Source organism: Gorilla gorilla, chromosome 4 (genome assembly GCF_029281585.2).
Source record: "Gorilla gorilla gorilla isolate KB3781 chromosome 4, NHGRI_mGorGor1-v2.1_pri, whole genome shotgun sequence".
Classification (NCBI taxonomy): domain Eukaryota; kingdom Metazoa; phylum Chordata; class Mammalia; order Primates; family Hominidae; genus Gorilla; species Gorilla gorilla.
In genome coordinates, this window is record NC_073228.2 from 151,454,923 (window position 1) to 151,471,812 (window position 16,890).

Genomic DNA, 16,890 nt, shown 5'->3' on the forward strand with positions numbered 1-16,890 from the left:
ATGTGACAGTAGGACAAGGAAGCATCGAATCTGCTTTTATTTCACATGTCACATTCGCCTGGGTCCTTTGACTTGGTTACCAGTTTTGTTATGGTCACTGTGATCCACTTCTCATCTGTCGTCTGTGGAATGAATTCCACAAGCTCCACCTTTTGCAGAAAAACAAAACAGAGAGTGTTTTTCTTCCCATTTACGATGCGGATGTCTCTGTTCCTGAGTTTAAAACAATCATAAAGACAGAAAAGCAAATCCCTGTAGTAAGAAACCAGACTTTTCAAATGAAACATTTTATTGTAAATAGCTCTTCATAGGTATTCCTCGTGCTTCACTCCCCACCCACCCTTGTCTTTTTTTTGTTTGTTTGTTTTGATCTTTTAAAATGATGTTTATTATGAGGACTAGTGTTTCCATGGGGTGTGGTGTTACATTAAAATGACCCCCCTGCACAGCAGGGGTTGAATATTTCATTGTAACTTTGGTTCCATGCCCAAGACACATCTTTGCTTGATCTGCAGAAACTAGTTCCATTGCTGAACTTTTTCTTTACACAATATATGTTTATAGTTCTTCTCTTCTGATTTGACATATACATGTTTCATTAAATGCAGCATATATTGTAGATTTTCAACAGGGTTGTGTAGGAACTGTCAAGTAAGAAACCTTGAATAATGGCTTTAAAATACACAGTTGTAGTCCTGGCTACAGGGTAGTTCTTAGCTTTTGATCTCCCTCTCACTGGTGTAAACAATTTTGCCATCTTTGAAGGTTTAGAAGCATTTGTCTTCCTGGGATCTTATCCATGTTTTCGGTTACTCTGTAAAACAGATGAAAAAAATTATTTATATATCAATTTTGTTAATAGCTGAATCATAAAAAACAAACTTTAAAAAAAGACACAAATTTTTTATTCTTTACCACTGCTTTGATGTGTATGATCTTATGCAAGTTACATCTCTAAGCTTAGTTACTTTAATTTTAAGGGAGAAAATAGAAGTCTCTATTTCAAAGGTTGTTGCAACACAATGCATATAAAACAATTAATGGTTCTTGTCTCAAAGTAAGTTGCCTGAAATATTATTATCATGACTGCTTTTTCCTCTGAGGCCTTCCAAGGTGATAGCTAAGAAGTTAAATTGAATAATCATGCCCCAAAATATCCATTTAAGATGTTATTTTATTTTTGAAACTTATTTTAGATTCAGAAGGTAAATGTGCAGGTTGGTTACATGGATATATTTCATGATGCAGAAGTCTGGGCTTCTATTGAACCCATCACACAAAAGTGAAAATAGTACCCAATAGGTAGTTTTTCAAACACTGCCACTTCTCTACCTCCCCAGTTTTGGAGTCTCCAGTATCTACTGTTTCTGCAAGATGTTATTTTAATAGCAGACCTGTCTATTCCCTTCAGTGACTTAATTCTATGTCACATTTCCTCCCCAACAAAATTGTAACCATTGGCAAATTGTCTCCACCTAAAGTCCTGATTGAAGAACTCCCTGGGAATTCTGACACACAGGTTTCTTGGTTGGCCCAGAGATGCCCCTGAAAAGGTGCTACCCTGGGAATGTGCCAGTCAGGACTCCTAGCCCTGTTCCTCTGTAAGTCCATATGTCTGAGTTTTCACTTGTGTAGAAGTCTAGGTCATAATGCTGTCTTCCAATGAAAGCCAGAAATAGCACAGAAGATGTGCTATGAGGTTGTGCTATCATGTGCTATTAAGGGAATGGCCTTTAGGGTCTGAACAACATGGATAGAGAAAATGGGATTTCTATTTTCTTGCTGTATGCCCAAAGCTAAGTTATTTAACTTCTCTAAGCCTCAATCTCCTCATCTATAAAATAAGGATACTGATTCTGTAGAAAGACTTTACTATTATTCCAGAAATGTTAAATCCAAAGTTAAATGTTAAAACCCCAATCTAAAGTGGAGGAAAAGGAGGCACTTAGTACCCCAAGGATACTTCTAGTCTACCAACCAGGGGCAGCTTAAAGATCCAAAGGCATATTTGCAGAGGCATTTTGTTCCCAAGACAAGGTTAGACTGGGATGGAAGAGTGACAGAGTCACAGAGGAGAACCTGTGGGAAGGAAGTAGAGTGGTCGGGGAGAGATCACACTGAGGGAATGAGGAGGAGGTACGAAGAGGCGTAAAGAGATTGATGGTGGATTCACAGAGGCATACTTGCCTCCTATTGCTCAGACATAGACTTTCTCATCTTCCCTTGCTTATATGTGAGCAGAGAACTGAAGAGTGATGACAGGGCAGAGACAGGCGCCACAGCGTAGTTGTCTCCTTGCTCCATACTCCATCAAAAAGCTACCTCCTTAGCAAAAAGCTGTGGGTTGTACCACCAACGATGGGAGCCAGTGAGGCAGTGGAAGAGGCTGGGCCTTGGCCAGACTGGGAATAGTGCAGTGGGCATCCCCTGCACACCCTTCTGAAGAATTCACACATATGTTGCCCAGAATGGCCAGCCTTTGGTCACCTCTCATAGAAAAGATATCAAGTGTTGGTCAATAGTAGCCAAAGAAACATCTGCAATCACTGTCAAAGGAGTTGAGAGGGAGAATCCTTTTCCCTCTTCTTCCTCCCTGCTCTCCAGAACGGGTGAGCCTTGAAGAGGAAGAGAAGAGGAAGAGTTCTCTTAGAGTCAGACCCTGAACTACAGCTCCATGGGGGTACTTGGCTCATGCCTAAGGTAGGATAAGGGAAGAAATGAGAATAAAACAGAGTCTGAAATTGAACTTTTAAACTGGCTTAAGACTTTTGAGGATTGAAAGTGACTGAGAAGTTGGGGGACCAACCCAATATTTAATTAAAAGATGAGAGAGGGAAATAAGACAGAGCCTGAGTGAAGAAAGCTATGATTTGAGAAAATAGATTGAGTTCATATTTACATTCCACTGGGATGAGAGCCCCAAATAACTAGTTACAAATATAACATTCTCCTATTCCATGGTAAATAAGAGAGTTGATCTGAATGTATATAAAAAATTCTTCAGGGATGTATTTTTGTTTGTGTGTTTTTAAATATAGAATAAATATACAAACACAAAAAGTCTTTTACTTGCAAACTTTCAATGTATAGCATATCAGAGATTAAATCCTATATATTGTGTCAAAGCATGTATGCATCATTTCCACCTATCACAACTGAGGTACAACCCATCATTTGAGTAAACACATGTTGGTTTTAAAAACCAATGGACTTACAGGCAGTCCAGGCAGTCTCCTGGAATGTTAAGTTTCTATGAATTGAGAAGTACTTGTAAAAGGAACTATTATTTCTATAGTGAAGCCAGATTTATTCAAATTAGCATTCTGAATTATTGCAGTTACCCAGTGGGTAACAGGAGTTCTTTTTAACAGGTTGCATAACAGTGCTACACTTTAGTTTCCTCATCTGTGGAAAACAGCAATTGCCACTATCATTTTTGAGACTTTACTGCATGCTACAAATTCTTTTTTTTTTTCTTTTTGATACAGGGTCTTGCTTTGTTGCTCAGGCTGGAGTACAGTGGTGCAATCTTGTCTCACTGCAGCATCGACCTCTGGGGCTTAAGCCATCCTTGCACTTCAGCCTCCCAAGTAGCTGGTACTACAGGTATGTACCCCCATACCCAGCTAGTTTTTGTACTTTTGTAGAGATGGGATTTCACCATGTTTCCCAGGCTGGTCTTAAACTCCTGGGCTCAAGTGATCCACCTGCCTCAGCCTCTCAAAATGCTGTGATTACAGACCCACTGTGCCCAGCTAATGCCACAAACTCCAAGTCTTGAGTACGGTGATGTGGCTACTGACTTGTGGTTGTAGCATCTGTAAGGGCACCACCATTTAACCAGTTACACCATCCAGGAACACAAGGGCCATCTCTGACACCTTCCACTCCTCACCCTTTATATGCAATTTATCATAAAGTATTCAATAAATGGTAGCTATTAATATTACCTCCACAATACAGATGAGTACACTGAGACTGAAGATTATTAAATAATTGGTCCATAAAAATCCTGGAAGGGAAGACATAATAATATTGTATGAAATGTAACTGAAGCTGGAGGATCAGGGAAAGCTTCCCTGATTTTCCACTGAGATGGGAAGGATGAATGGGTATCAACCATTTAATGGTGATGTGGGAAATGTGGTCCAGGAAGATGGAAGCACATCTTAAAAGGCATGATTCAAGACAGAATGCTTGGTATGTCTACAGACTTGACCTTTAATGAGCCTTTCTATGTGCCAACTACTAAACTAGTTGCTTTACCTGTATAATATTACTCAATCCTCAGAAAAATAATGGGTGCTATTACTTGCTAATTTTCTATATTAGGAAATTAACGTTTGGAGAGTGCTATATTTTGAATGTTTTTGTCCCCTTCAAAATTCATGCTGAAACTTAATCCCCAGTGCAAGAGTATTAACAGGTGAGGCTTTTAGGAGGTTATTAGGCCATGAGTGCAGAATGGATGAGGGATTAGTGCCTTATGAAAGAGCTGGAGAGAACTAACTTAGGCTCTTTTGCCCCTCTGTCCCTTCTGTCCTGTGACACAGCTTTGCCCCCTCCAGGGGATGCAACAACAAGGTGCCATCTTGGAAGTAGACACCAGGCCCTCACCAGACACCAAACCTGCTGGTGCCTCGATCTTCAATTTCCAGCCTCCAGAGTGGTGAGCAATACATTACTATTACTCATAAATTACCTAGTCTCAGGTATTTTGTTATAATAGCACAAATGGACTAAGACAGAGAGTTATAACGGTCTCTATTATGCAGAATTGTTGTAAGTATTACATAAAATAATAAATATAAATGTACCTTTTGAACTGTAAAGCAAGTTGTACTCTCCTTCCTTATTGAAATATCATTAATATTATTTTAAAAGTATTTATTGATTGTTGACTATGTGCTAGACACTGTTGGTTATGTGCTAGGTATTTGGTATACAAGGTTGAACAAAATTATATGGTCATTATCTGCATCAAGCTTATTTACAATGAGAAAGAGTGACATTAATTAAAAACATATGTATTTATATATATATTTCCCCAATGTATGTAAAATTTGTTCAGAAAGGAAGTCGAGAAAGATGTCCTTGTGGGAATCACAACTGAATTGAGATCCGAAGGATAGCTGAGTAGTAGGTGTTTACTAGTTAAAGCAGAAGGGAAGCATTCTGTGCACCAAGACAGCTTGGGCAAACCCTGTGGAAGGCAGGAAGGCACATGGTTCATTAAGGGAAACTGGAGCAACAGGAAGCCTGAGAGATTGCCCGTGTGGTTAGACCATGCAGGGCTTTGTTGGCCAAGTTAAAAAATTCAAATTTGATCTTTTTTTTTTCAACTTGTTATCAATAGATTGGTTGAAGGAACTTGATCCTAACACAGTGATATTTTCCTAGGATGGGGGTCAAGGTAAGGTTTGCCTTTCTAAAACTCACTCTAACTGCTGTGTGGAGAATGAGTTATAAGAATGTCTATAGTGGAAGCACTGAGCCCAGTTAGTGGGCTACTTCAGCTGTGGAGGAGGGGATAATATATTTGTTTATGTCCTCTTTCCTTTGTCAATGCATTCTTTAAGGTAGTCTTCAAATGGTATATAAAAAAACAAATCGAATATGAGTTATCTTTGAAAGATACGACAACTCTATTCATGGTTCTGATCTAACATATCCCAAATCTGCTTTCATATTCATTTTCCCAGCTATTCATTCATCCATCTGCCTCTCAGTTCATCTGTCAATCTGAAATTTATTCTGCACCTAGGATAGATAAGGCACTGTTATAGACACTAAAGATACAAAGATGAATAAAACATAACTCCTACCCTATGCTTTATTAGTACAATTTGTGAGACAAATAGGGAAACAATTTATATATGACTGGATAAAGCTAATGGATATATTTACACAAAAAGGAATTACTAACTGGCATAAACTGATTCATCTTAGACTTTCCTTATCCATGTAAAAACTAAGGAGTAAAATTTTCCTACTAATACTTTATTTTTTTGGTGGGGGGATGGAGTCTTACTCTGTCACCCAGGCTGGAGTGTAGTGGTACAATCTTGGCTCACTGCAGCCTCTGCCTCCCGGGTTCTAAGTGATTCTCCTGCCTTAGCCTCCCAAGTAGCTGGGATTATAGGCATGGGCCACCACGCCTCGCTAATTTTTGTATTTTTTTTTTTTTTTAGTAGAATGGGGTTTCATCATGTTGGCCAGGCTGGTCTCGAACTCCTGACCTCAGGTGATCCACCTGCCTCAGCCTCCCAAAGTGCTGGGATTACAGGAGTGAGCCACCACGCCTGGCCGATCCTACTAATACTCTAAATGATGAATATAATAGAGACTGGTCATGTGGCCATTTGTTTTCCCCAGGCTACCTGAGTAAATATTTGCACATTTTAACAAATAATACAGTATTTAATTTTTCTTGTTTTTTTCCATTAGAACAATAACATAGTATTATGTGCCTTTTAACATTTTTTATGTTATTAGACAGGACGTAAAAATATTGGGCTGTCAAGTTCAAAAATTTATGGTTAACACTGGAGAAATATCATTAAAATTTATATATACATATATCCAAATGCATGTAAAATTTATCCAGTGGGGGACAGTAAAAATGAGCTAGACCAGTGTATGTGGATAAATAATCATGATCACCTGTTCTGTGGTCCTCCCAACTTCATAATGAGCAAAACTGGTGCTGTCATGTTCTTCATTAATTCATCCTTGCTCAGAAGAGGAGGATTTTCAATGGGTCATTGCAATCTGGGTATAGCAGCTAATCTGGTGATAGCTATTTTTGTATTCCTCTCATTTTTTTCTTTCCTTTGTCTCCCTGTGTAACCATGTAATGTGACACAATGAGTCGTTGCTATGGCTTAAATGTGTCTCCCACAAAGCGTGTGTTAGAAACTTAATCCCTAATGCAACAGTGTTGGGAGTTTGAACCTGATGAGAGGCCATGAAGGTGGAGTGAATGCCTAATAACTCCAGGTCCTTCAGCCTTTGGACTCTGGGACTTGCACCAGCAGCCTCCTGGGGCTCTCAAGCCTTTGGCCTTTGACTGAGAGTTACACCTCTGGCTTCCTTGGTTCTTGGGTCTTCTTATTCCTTTATTTTTTCTTTATTTTTTGAGATGGGGTCTCATTTTGTCGCCCAGGCTGGAATGCAATGGTGCGATCTCAGCTCACTGCAACCTCCACCTCCCAGGTTCAAGCAATTCTCCTCCCTCAGCCTCCCAAAAGTAGCTGGGACTACAGGCGCCCGCCACCATGCCTGGCTAATTTTTGTATTTTTATTAGAGACGGGGTTTCACCATATTGGCCAGGCTGGTTTTGAACTCCTGACCTTGTGATCTGCCAGCCTCAGCCCCCCAAAGTGCTGGGATTACAGGTGTGAGCCACCAGAGGTTCTTGGGTTTCTGATTTGAACAGAGCCATGTTGCTTCTCTGGTTCTCCAGCGTGCAGATGGCTTACCATGGGACTTCTCCACCCCCATAACCAGGTGAGCGAATTCTCTTAATAAAGCCGCTCTCATTTTCATCTATCTATCTATCTATCTATCTATCTATCTATCTATCTATCTATCATCTATCTATCTATTTATCTATCTAAATATCTATCTATCTATGCTATTGGTTACCTCTCTGGAGAACCTGACTAATACATTGATATGCCATTCGTTTGGAAAACCAGAATGCATAGCCAGATAATATCTTCTGGGACTACTTGGAGTCCCCTTGTTTAAAGTAAAAGTCCTGATATAATCCATGCAGTTATTTAGTCAATGCCAGCACTGAGTCCAGTAAGGTGCCTTCTAGGGAGCGTTCGATGGCTTCTATAACATTACTGACAATAATGACTTAGGCAATTACTAAAAGAAAAGAAGTAGGAGTCACTCCATTTTAAGGAGGACTTTGTCATTTAAGCTAGTCTTGGGTTTATGAACACAATACAAATCATTAATTTAGTATGGAAAAAAATATATGGTAATTTGCAGTAAGCTTTCACTACCTACCAATAAAGAAGCACTTTTTCCCTTACTTCTTCCTATTTCTATCTTGCCAACTTTGGAGACATATGTAGCATTGATCAGTTTTCAGTGATGTTTTATTCCCTAATATTATTTAAAGCCAGATTATTCCCTGAGAAGAGGAGATGAAAAAGCAACTATTTGTTTGGGTTTAGGCTGAAAACTACTTGGCAGTACTAGAGGTTATAATTTTGAATTTAGTATAATTTTGTATACTAGAATACTAGTATACAATACTCGTCTCATTCTCTCAACACAACACCCTGCTGTAGGTAACATGATTATAACCATTTTGTGGAATAGGAAACCTAATCTTGGGTGGATTAAATAAACTGCCTATCATCACACAACTAGTAAATGGCAGGACTCAAGCTTAAAATTATATCTGACTTGTAAGCTGTGCACTCTAACCTCTCAGCCATTTTACTGCATATGCAATATATTTATTGCCCAGATTCACTGTCACATTCATTGGCTATATTATTAATTATCATTATAGTCATTCACTTAACAGACAATTACTAAGTGTCATTTATGTGCTACTTTGGAGGAAAAACATCAAATCTTGTACATCCCTCAAGGAGTTACACAAAATGGGAAAAGGTACAGAGACAAGCACACTGTAATGTCAAAAGCCAGTAGCTAAGTAGTACTACACAAATAGATGATGCTTCTGATGAGGATACATATGAACGCCAATGTTGCTTGAAACATGGGAGAAAGGCCCTTTTTTACTTGTGAGGCAGTTTGGTGGTTAAAAGTGGATTCTGGGCTGAGGCTGCCTGGGTACAAATTGGTAGCTGGATGGTCTTGGGAAAGTCACATGCTGTAGTTTCTCCAACTACAAATTAGGGATAAAAGCAATACCTATCCCACAGGGGATTTCATGAGGATTAAATGTATCTATTACTTAGAACAGCTCCCAGGACATAATCAGCTTTGGCCAGCATTGATGTTAATGCTGAAGCCTATCCATTTTCTACCTAGTACTTACAAGGTTTGATATTTCTTCTGTAAACCACCATGTATTACTTGTCTCTTACTGAAATTTATTTTCCCTACTTTTAAAATTTATTTACTGTTTTTTTTTTTTTTTGGTGGGGGGAGGCTGTTTGTTTCCTGATACTCTGGTCATTTTGATCCTTTACTAGTGAATCTCCCTCCACTTCAATTTGGATATTTCCATTCAATTTAAGAGACTTAGTCCTCTTCTTTCCATCCTACAAGGCTGTCACCTTTCTTGACAGACAAAGGATAGTGGTCAATCTGAAAAGAAAATATTTTGGAAGAAAGAATATAGCCAGAGAGTGAGTTATGAGTTCATACATTTTCTGAGCATATCTACTTAACTCTTTGCTTGTATCAGGTTATTCTAAAGCACTTTTACTTGTCTGTTCCATATCCAGGTAACAGATCTCATACCTGTGAAGGGAGAAAGTGCCTCTCTTCTGTTTTCCAACTTGCTGTAGAAAATGTTAAATCACCTGAGGTCCAGGAAAGATCTCAGGCTAATATAATTTAATAGGATAATCAGAGTTGACATGAACCATGATAAATGGATTTAGAATAGCCGCTGGCCCTTCTTCTTTTTGAACAGTGGTATTGAGATTTATGGTTTCCCTATTTGGCCGGCCATCAGAATCACATAGCGTGCTTGTTAAATACAGACCAGTCCTTGCTCTCATTTCTCCCACCCTCTCTCTATCTCCCTCTATCTCCAGTGATCTGACTCAGCAAGTCTGAGGTGGGGCTTAAAAATCTACATTTTTAAGCACTGGGAATCACTAAGATTATTTATGCATGTATTCATGAGACATGGACTTAATAATTGTAATTATAAGACTCTCCTTTTTGTTTTCTATATTGACATTGAAAAGTAACTTATTTGAAAACAAGATCCACTTAGCCTGCTTTCTTGAGTTTTAATGAACTCCCTAGTCTCTACTGGGGAAAAGGGGTGAAAAAAACAGCAGTCATTACTAGCTTGTTAGATTAGCAGAATCAGAATTTTCAAGCTGAACGCAACACTAAAGATAACGTCATTATTTATTCACTTTGCAGATACAGATGCAACTTTCTGCCTAATGGGAGATTATGATGAGAATGCTAACATCCACAGACATTGTGACTTCCTGAAGTAATACAGTTAACTGGAACAGATTCTTGATTCCCAGAATATTCGGTTTCTTCACTTTTCTAATAATCACCCAAATAGACTGGATCTGTTTCTCAATTTATGGCATTTATGCTAACCAATGCAAGTGTGTTTGTTTTTTAAAAATATAGCATAGTTAAAATATATAGACCAGGCCTGATGGCTTGGTCAACACTTTGGGAGGCTAAGGCAGGAGGATTGCTTGAGCTCTGAAGTTCAAGACTACCCTGGGCAACAAAGTGAGACCTTGTCTCTACTAAAAATAATAAAAAAAAAAATTAGCTGAGCATGGTGACACATGCCTGTAGTCCCAGCTACTCAGGAGGCTGAGGTTGGAGGATCGCTTTGAGCCTGGGAGATTGAGGCTGCCAGTGAATGATCTGATTGTGCCACTGCATTCCAGCCTGGGTGACAGAACAAGACTCTGTCTCAAACAAAACAAAACAAAACAAAACAAAACAAAAAACTAAAGAAAGGCATAGTAACTATAGGTAACATCCTTTTTATCAAATACCTCTTAGAACCACATTTTGAGAATTAAATGGAATCTTACCTTTAAGAGGCACCTTGACATCAAGGCCATAGAATAAAGGCAAGAGAGAAGAACAAGAATAGAAACAGAAACTGCAGAAGAAAAAGAAGAAGATTATGTAAATCTGAATTTCTGTAGTGCCATTCAGGTAGTACAAAACCTCAGCTTTTCCACATTGCTCAAGTCTAATCACTTCACACATGAACATCAAGCACCTTTTTGTTTAAAAAAATCCACATCTTTTATGTAGCTACTGACAGAGTATCAGTGTTCAACTAACATTGATTCATACATTTTAGAATCATGAGGTGGTCTTACGAACAGTTGGTCTAAGCTCCTAATTTTACAGATAAGAAAAATAAGCACAGAGCAGTAAATCAATAGTTTAATTTCATACAATTTTATGGCACAGTGATGGCTAAAGCTTAGCTAACCTGAATCCTACTTTATTATATATCACTGTCTCTATCTTTCATGCACAAGAGGGTATTTCAAAAACACAAAATATGATCAGAACATACACTTAATCATGCAGTACTATCTTTTTTGGTTACTATGATAGGTTTTAGGATTAAGGCACAGCTGGGAGAATATTAATCTGTAGGCTAAATATATACTTAATTACTCACAGTGGAACATTTCAGAGAGAGAAATGGACACTGTTAATAATTACATTGGGTTGATGGGTAAAAATTGGGTCTGTCCTAGGCAAGTGGGGACATCTGGTCAAGCTATTGGTATAAAACTTGCTTCTGCATCAATGGGCATTTCACACAATAAATGCGTGATGTTGTTCCAGCTGTTATACCTCCAAGATAGACTTCTTCTTATTTGAGTCATGGAAGTTAAATGGAGTCTGATTTGTTTCTCTTCACCAAATTTTTCACTTGAGAAACAGATAATTGGATGGACAAACAGTGCTTGAGTAGCACAGGTATATAACTAACCATATACTAACTATAAAAAGTCATGGGTCAGGTCAGTTTTAAAAAAATAATTGATTTCCTTGGTGGTTTTATTTTACAGAGTAAGTCTTTTACTTGATTATCACACTCCAGGAACATACCGTTGGACACATCTGTGAATAAGGGTTATGTCTGGCATTCTCATATTGTGAATGTTATTAGCATATTTCCTTTAATGCTACTGCTTATAAGGTTCTTGCTTCACTATGGCTAAATTCTATAAACAAGTTATGAGTACGGCTCTAAGAGGCATGTATTGGTGGCTAGTCTATTATTCTGAAAAGCAAAAACTGTTGCTTTTCTTCATTCCTTGAAGGTAGACTTATAGCAGGAGAAGTTCGAGAATGAGAGTAATGGACGAATTCCCATTCCTGCTATTTCTATGAGAAGATCAGATATCAGAGCTACCTCTTTGGGCATGAGGAGATGCCCATCACTTAATCTGTAATGAGAGTCTTAATCCCTGCAGTGTGGTGGGCAGATCATGCCATTTGGAGTCAGACACCCTGACCTCTGGTTTTGACTTGCCATAAATTGGTTATATAATTTTGGGCAAGTTGTTTAATTTATTTGGGCCATTGTTTTATTATTTGTATAAAAGGGGATCATAACATCTGTAGTGTCTGTCTCATAGAGTAATTATGAGAATCATATGAAATGATGGCACTGGAAGTGCTCTAGATATGGTGCATACAGATATGCTCTAGATAAGTGCTGCACACAGCTGAAGCAATTTTGCTAGGTTTGTTGTTACCACCTGATTCATACTAACTGTGTGCATTGAAATAAGCAATAAAGAGGGGATATTACATGTACCCTGAGTGGGTGTTCAAGTACCACAAGGGAAGAATGAAGAGTATCTCTGGCATACAGGATCTTTAGCCTTTTTACTAGACTTAAGGGTGAGGAGAACTGAAGTCCAGTGAGTAGAAGGTGAATCATAAACCTCATCTCTAGTCAAATATCTAATCAGAAGTCAACTGGATTGTTTTCGAAGTGGTTGAATTTGCTACCATATGTGAAATACGCAATGTTGATAATTAGATCCTTATTTTCTTTGAAGTAAGATTATTACCCCATTATCATAAAAGTTTAGGAAGTTCAGACCCATAAATTGTACTGAGCAAAAGAATTGTGAAAAAGTTTACATTGAATTCCAACAATGAACATGATCTTAATCTCCCTTCTTCCAAAATTTTTGAGGGTTTTATTTAGAGAATGGCTAGGGTGATGACGTTGATAGATTTTGTTTTCTCCCCTTTTTGTTTTTTTTAAACCTCAGCTGGATGGGGACTGAATGGGTATCATCAAGTTTTGGGGGAAGAATAGCCTTAACTTTGACTTCTTCCTTGAGCCAGCCCTAGGGAGCTTATGAATTAGCAGAGAGAGAGAGCTAAGAGCTGACCATTCACAAGTGTGGAAAATGGAAGATATTAAGTGTGGTCTTTGACAAACAGGGAAGCTGAAAGCAATCCCTGCCTTCTGTGGGGCTTCCTGCCAATCACTGGGAAATTTATTGTATGTTATTGTTGCCTCATTCAATCCTGCAGAACTAAATAGCCCCTTCAGAAATGTGAGAAATTCAAATTCAAAATTTTGCAGAGAATGTATACTTTGGGTCAGAAATTTTAAAAATTACACTTTTAGAATTTGACTTACACATTTTTAGTGTTTCCTTTTTCACATAAGTGACCCCATTTGTTCCTCATGGAACCCATGGGAGGAAGAAGGGACAAGTGTTATCATCCCTGTTTTAGAGATATGGCTTAGACAGAGGAGGTGAAGTTATTTACCTAAGGTCAAATGAGTACCTGAAGACCCACCCTATATAAAAATCTGGATGCCTGGTGGTCTGGCTACTTGAGTCCACCAACTCCCTTTAACCTCACATATATGGATAATTATAGAAGCAATCTGGGATGAACCAAATTTTAACCATTATTGCAGGAAGGGCAGATAGTTTGCTATTTTCTTCTTGTGTGCCTATGGAAGCTATTATAAAACAGCCATATCGTTTTACCATACAGGGATTCAGGTAGCTACTTTCGGTCAATCTGATTGGAATTCCAGAGAAAAACCTCTTTGGCATCCTTGCTATTTCCCTCAGCAGAATATTCCTGGTGTCTTGGGCCAGACATTTTATTATTATTATTATTATTATTATACTTTAAGTTCTGGGATATATGCACAGAAAGTGCAGGTTTGTTACATAGGTATACATGTGCCATGGTGGTTTGCTGCACCCATCAACCCGTCATCTACATTAGGTATTTCTCCTAATGCTATCCCTCCCCTTGCCCCCCACCCCCCAACAGGCCCTGGTGTGTGATGTTCCCCAACCTGTGCCCGTATGTTCTCATTGTTCAACTCCCACTTATGAGTGAGAACATGCAGTGTTTGGTTTTCTATTCCTCTGTTAGTTTGCTGAGAATGACAGTTTCCAACTTCATCCATGTCCCTGCAAAGGATACGAACTCATCGTTTTTATGGTTGCATAGTATTCCATGGTGTATATGTGCCACATTTTTTTTTTTGAGACAGAGTCTTGCTCTGTTGCCCAGGCTGGAGTGCAGTGGCATGATCTTGGCTCACTGCAAGCTCCGCCTCCCAGGTTCATGCCATTCTCCTGCCTCAGCCTCCCCAGTAGCTGGGACTACTGGCTCCCACCACCTCACCCGGCTAATTTTTTGTATTTTTAGTAGAGACAGGGTTTCACTGTGTTAGCCAGGATGGTCTCGATCTCCTGACCTGGTGATCCGCCCACCTCGGCCTCCCAAAGTGCTGGGATTACAGGTGTGAGCCACCGTGCCTGGCCCTGTGCCACATTTTCTTTTTCCAATCTAACAATGATGGGCATTTGGGTTGGTTCCAAGTCTTTGTTATTGTGAATAGTGCTGCAATAAACATACGTGTGCATGGGTCTTTATAGTAGAATGATTCATAATCCTTTGGGTTATATATCCAGTAATGGGTTTATAATTTATAATCCTTTGGGTTATAAATCCAGTAATGAGATTGCTGGGTCAAATGGTATTTCTAGTTCTAGATCCTTGAGGAATCACCACACTGTCTTCCACAATGGTTGAACTAATTTACACTCCCACCAACCATGTAAAATCATTCCTATTTCTCCACATCCTCTCCAGCATCTGTTGTTTCCTGACTTTTTAATGATAGCCATTCTAACTGGTGTGAGATGGTATCTCATTGTGGTTTTAATTTGCATTTCTCTAATGACCAGTGATGATGAGCTTTTTTTCATGTTTGTTGGCTGCATTATGTCTTATTTTGAAAAGTGTCTGTTCATATCTTTTGCCCACTTTTTGATGGGGTTGTTTGCTTTTTTCCTTGTAAATTTGTTTAAGTTCCCTGTAGATTCTGGATAACAGCCCTTTTTCAGATGGATAGATTGCAAAAATTCCCTCCCATTCTGTAGGTTATCTGTTCACTCTGATGATAGTTTTTTTTGCTGTGCAGATGATCTTTAGCTTAATTAGATCCTATTTGGCAATTTTGGATTTTGTTGCCATTGCTTTTGGTGTTTTAGTCATGAAGTCTTTGCCCATGCTTATGTCCTGAATGGTATTGTCTAGATTTTCTTCTAAGGTTTTTATGGTTTTAGGTCTTACGTTTAAATCTTTAATCCATCTTGAGTTAGTTTTCATATAAGGTGTAAGGAAGGGGTCCAGTTTGAGTTTTCTGAATGTGGCTAGCTGGTTTTTTGAACACCATTTATTAAATAGGGAATCCTTTCCCCATTGCTTGTTTTTGGCAGGTTTGTCAAAGATCCGATGGTTGTAGATGTGTGGTGTTATTTCTGAGGCCTCTGTTCTGTTCCATTGGTCTATATATCTGTTTTGTTACCAGTACTATGCTGTTTTGTTTACTGTAGCCTTGTAGTATAGTTTGAAGTCAGGTAGCATGATGCCTCCAGCTTTGTTCTTTTTGCTAGGATTGTCTTGGCTATATGGGCTCTTCTTTGGTTCCATATGAAATTTAAAACAGTTTTTTCTAATTCTGTGAAGAAAGTAAATGGTAGCTTGATGGGAATAGCATTGAATCTATAAATTACTTTGGGCAGTATGCCCATTTTCATGATACTGATTCTTTCTATCCATGAGCATGGAATGTTTTTCCATTTGTTTGTGTTCTCTCTTATTGCCTTGAGTAGTGGATTTTAGTTCTTCTTGAAGTGGTCCTTCCCATGTAAGTTGTATTCCTAGGTATTTTATTCTCCTTGTAGCAATTGTGAATGGGAGTTCACTCATGATTTGGCTCTCTGTCTATTATTGGTGTATAGGAATGCTTGTGATTTTTGCACATTGATTTTGTATCTTGAGAGTTTGCTGAAGTTGCTTATCAGCTTAAGGAGTTTTTGGGCCGAGACAATGGGGTTTTCTAAATATACAATCATGTCATCTGCAAACAGAGACAATTTCACTTCCTCTCTTCCTACCTGAATACGCTTTATTTCTTTCTCTTGCCTGATTATCCTGGCCAAAACTTCCAATACTATGTTGAATAGGAGTGGTGAGAGACGGCATCCTTGTTTTGTGCCGGTTTTCAAAGGGAATGCTTCCAGCTTTTGCCCATTCAGTATGATATTGGCTGTGGGTTTGTCATAAATAGCTCTTATTATTTTGAGATATGTTCCATCAATACCTAGTTTATTGAGTGTTTTTAGCATGAATGGGTGTGGAATTTTATCAAAGGCCTTTTCTGCATCTATTGAGATAATCATGTGGTTTTTGTCATTGGTTCTGTTTATGTGATGGATTACGTTTATTGATTTACATATGTTGAACCAGGCTTGCATCCCAGGGATGAAGCCGATGCGATCGTGGTGGATAAGGTTTTTAATGCGCTGCTGGATTTGGGTTGCCAGTATTTTATTGAGGATTGTCACAACGATGTTCATCAGGGATACTGGCCTGAAATTTTGTTGTTGTTGTTGTGTCTCTGCCAGGTTTTGTATCAGAATGATGCTGGCCTCATAAAATGAGTTAGGGAGAAGTCCCTTTTTTTCTATTGTTTGGAATACTTTCAGAATGAATGGTACCAATTCCTCTTTGTACCTCTGGTAGAATTCAGCTGTGACTCCGCCTGGTCCTGGGCTTTTTTTGGTTGGTAGGCAATTAATTACTGCCTCTATTTCAGAACTTGTTATTGGTCTATTCAGGGATTTGACTTCTTCCTGGTT

The 16,890-nt window shown here is 38.7% G+C and overlaps 1 protein-coding gene across 4 annotated transcripts in view; it reads right to left on the reverse strand.

The window, feature by feature from the left end:
• Nucleotides 1-271: 271 nt before the first annotated feature.
• JAKMIP2 (janus kinase and microtubule interacting protein 2) overlaps nt 272-16,890 on the reverse strand; it is a 104,392-nt gene continuing 87,773 nt past the window's right edge. For 2 of the 4 annotated variants that reach the window (XM_063706852.1, XM_063706851.1), the window contains 2 exons: nt 10,747-10,817; nt 272-814 (listed from right to left, as the gene is read on the reverse strand). In XM_063706852.1, the coding sequence (XP_063562922.1) occupies nt 10,767-10,817 (51 nt within the window). In that variant the 3' untranslated portion in view covers nt 272-814; nt 10,747-10,766. Of the gene's footprint in view, nt 815-3,987; nt 4,013-10,746; nt 10,818-16,890 lie in introns of those variants that run through there. The other 2 variants (XM_055387389.2, XM_055387390.2) reach the window with 2 other exon arrangements.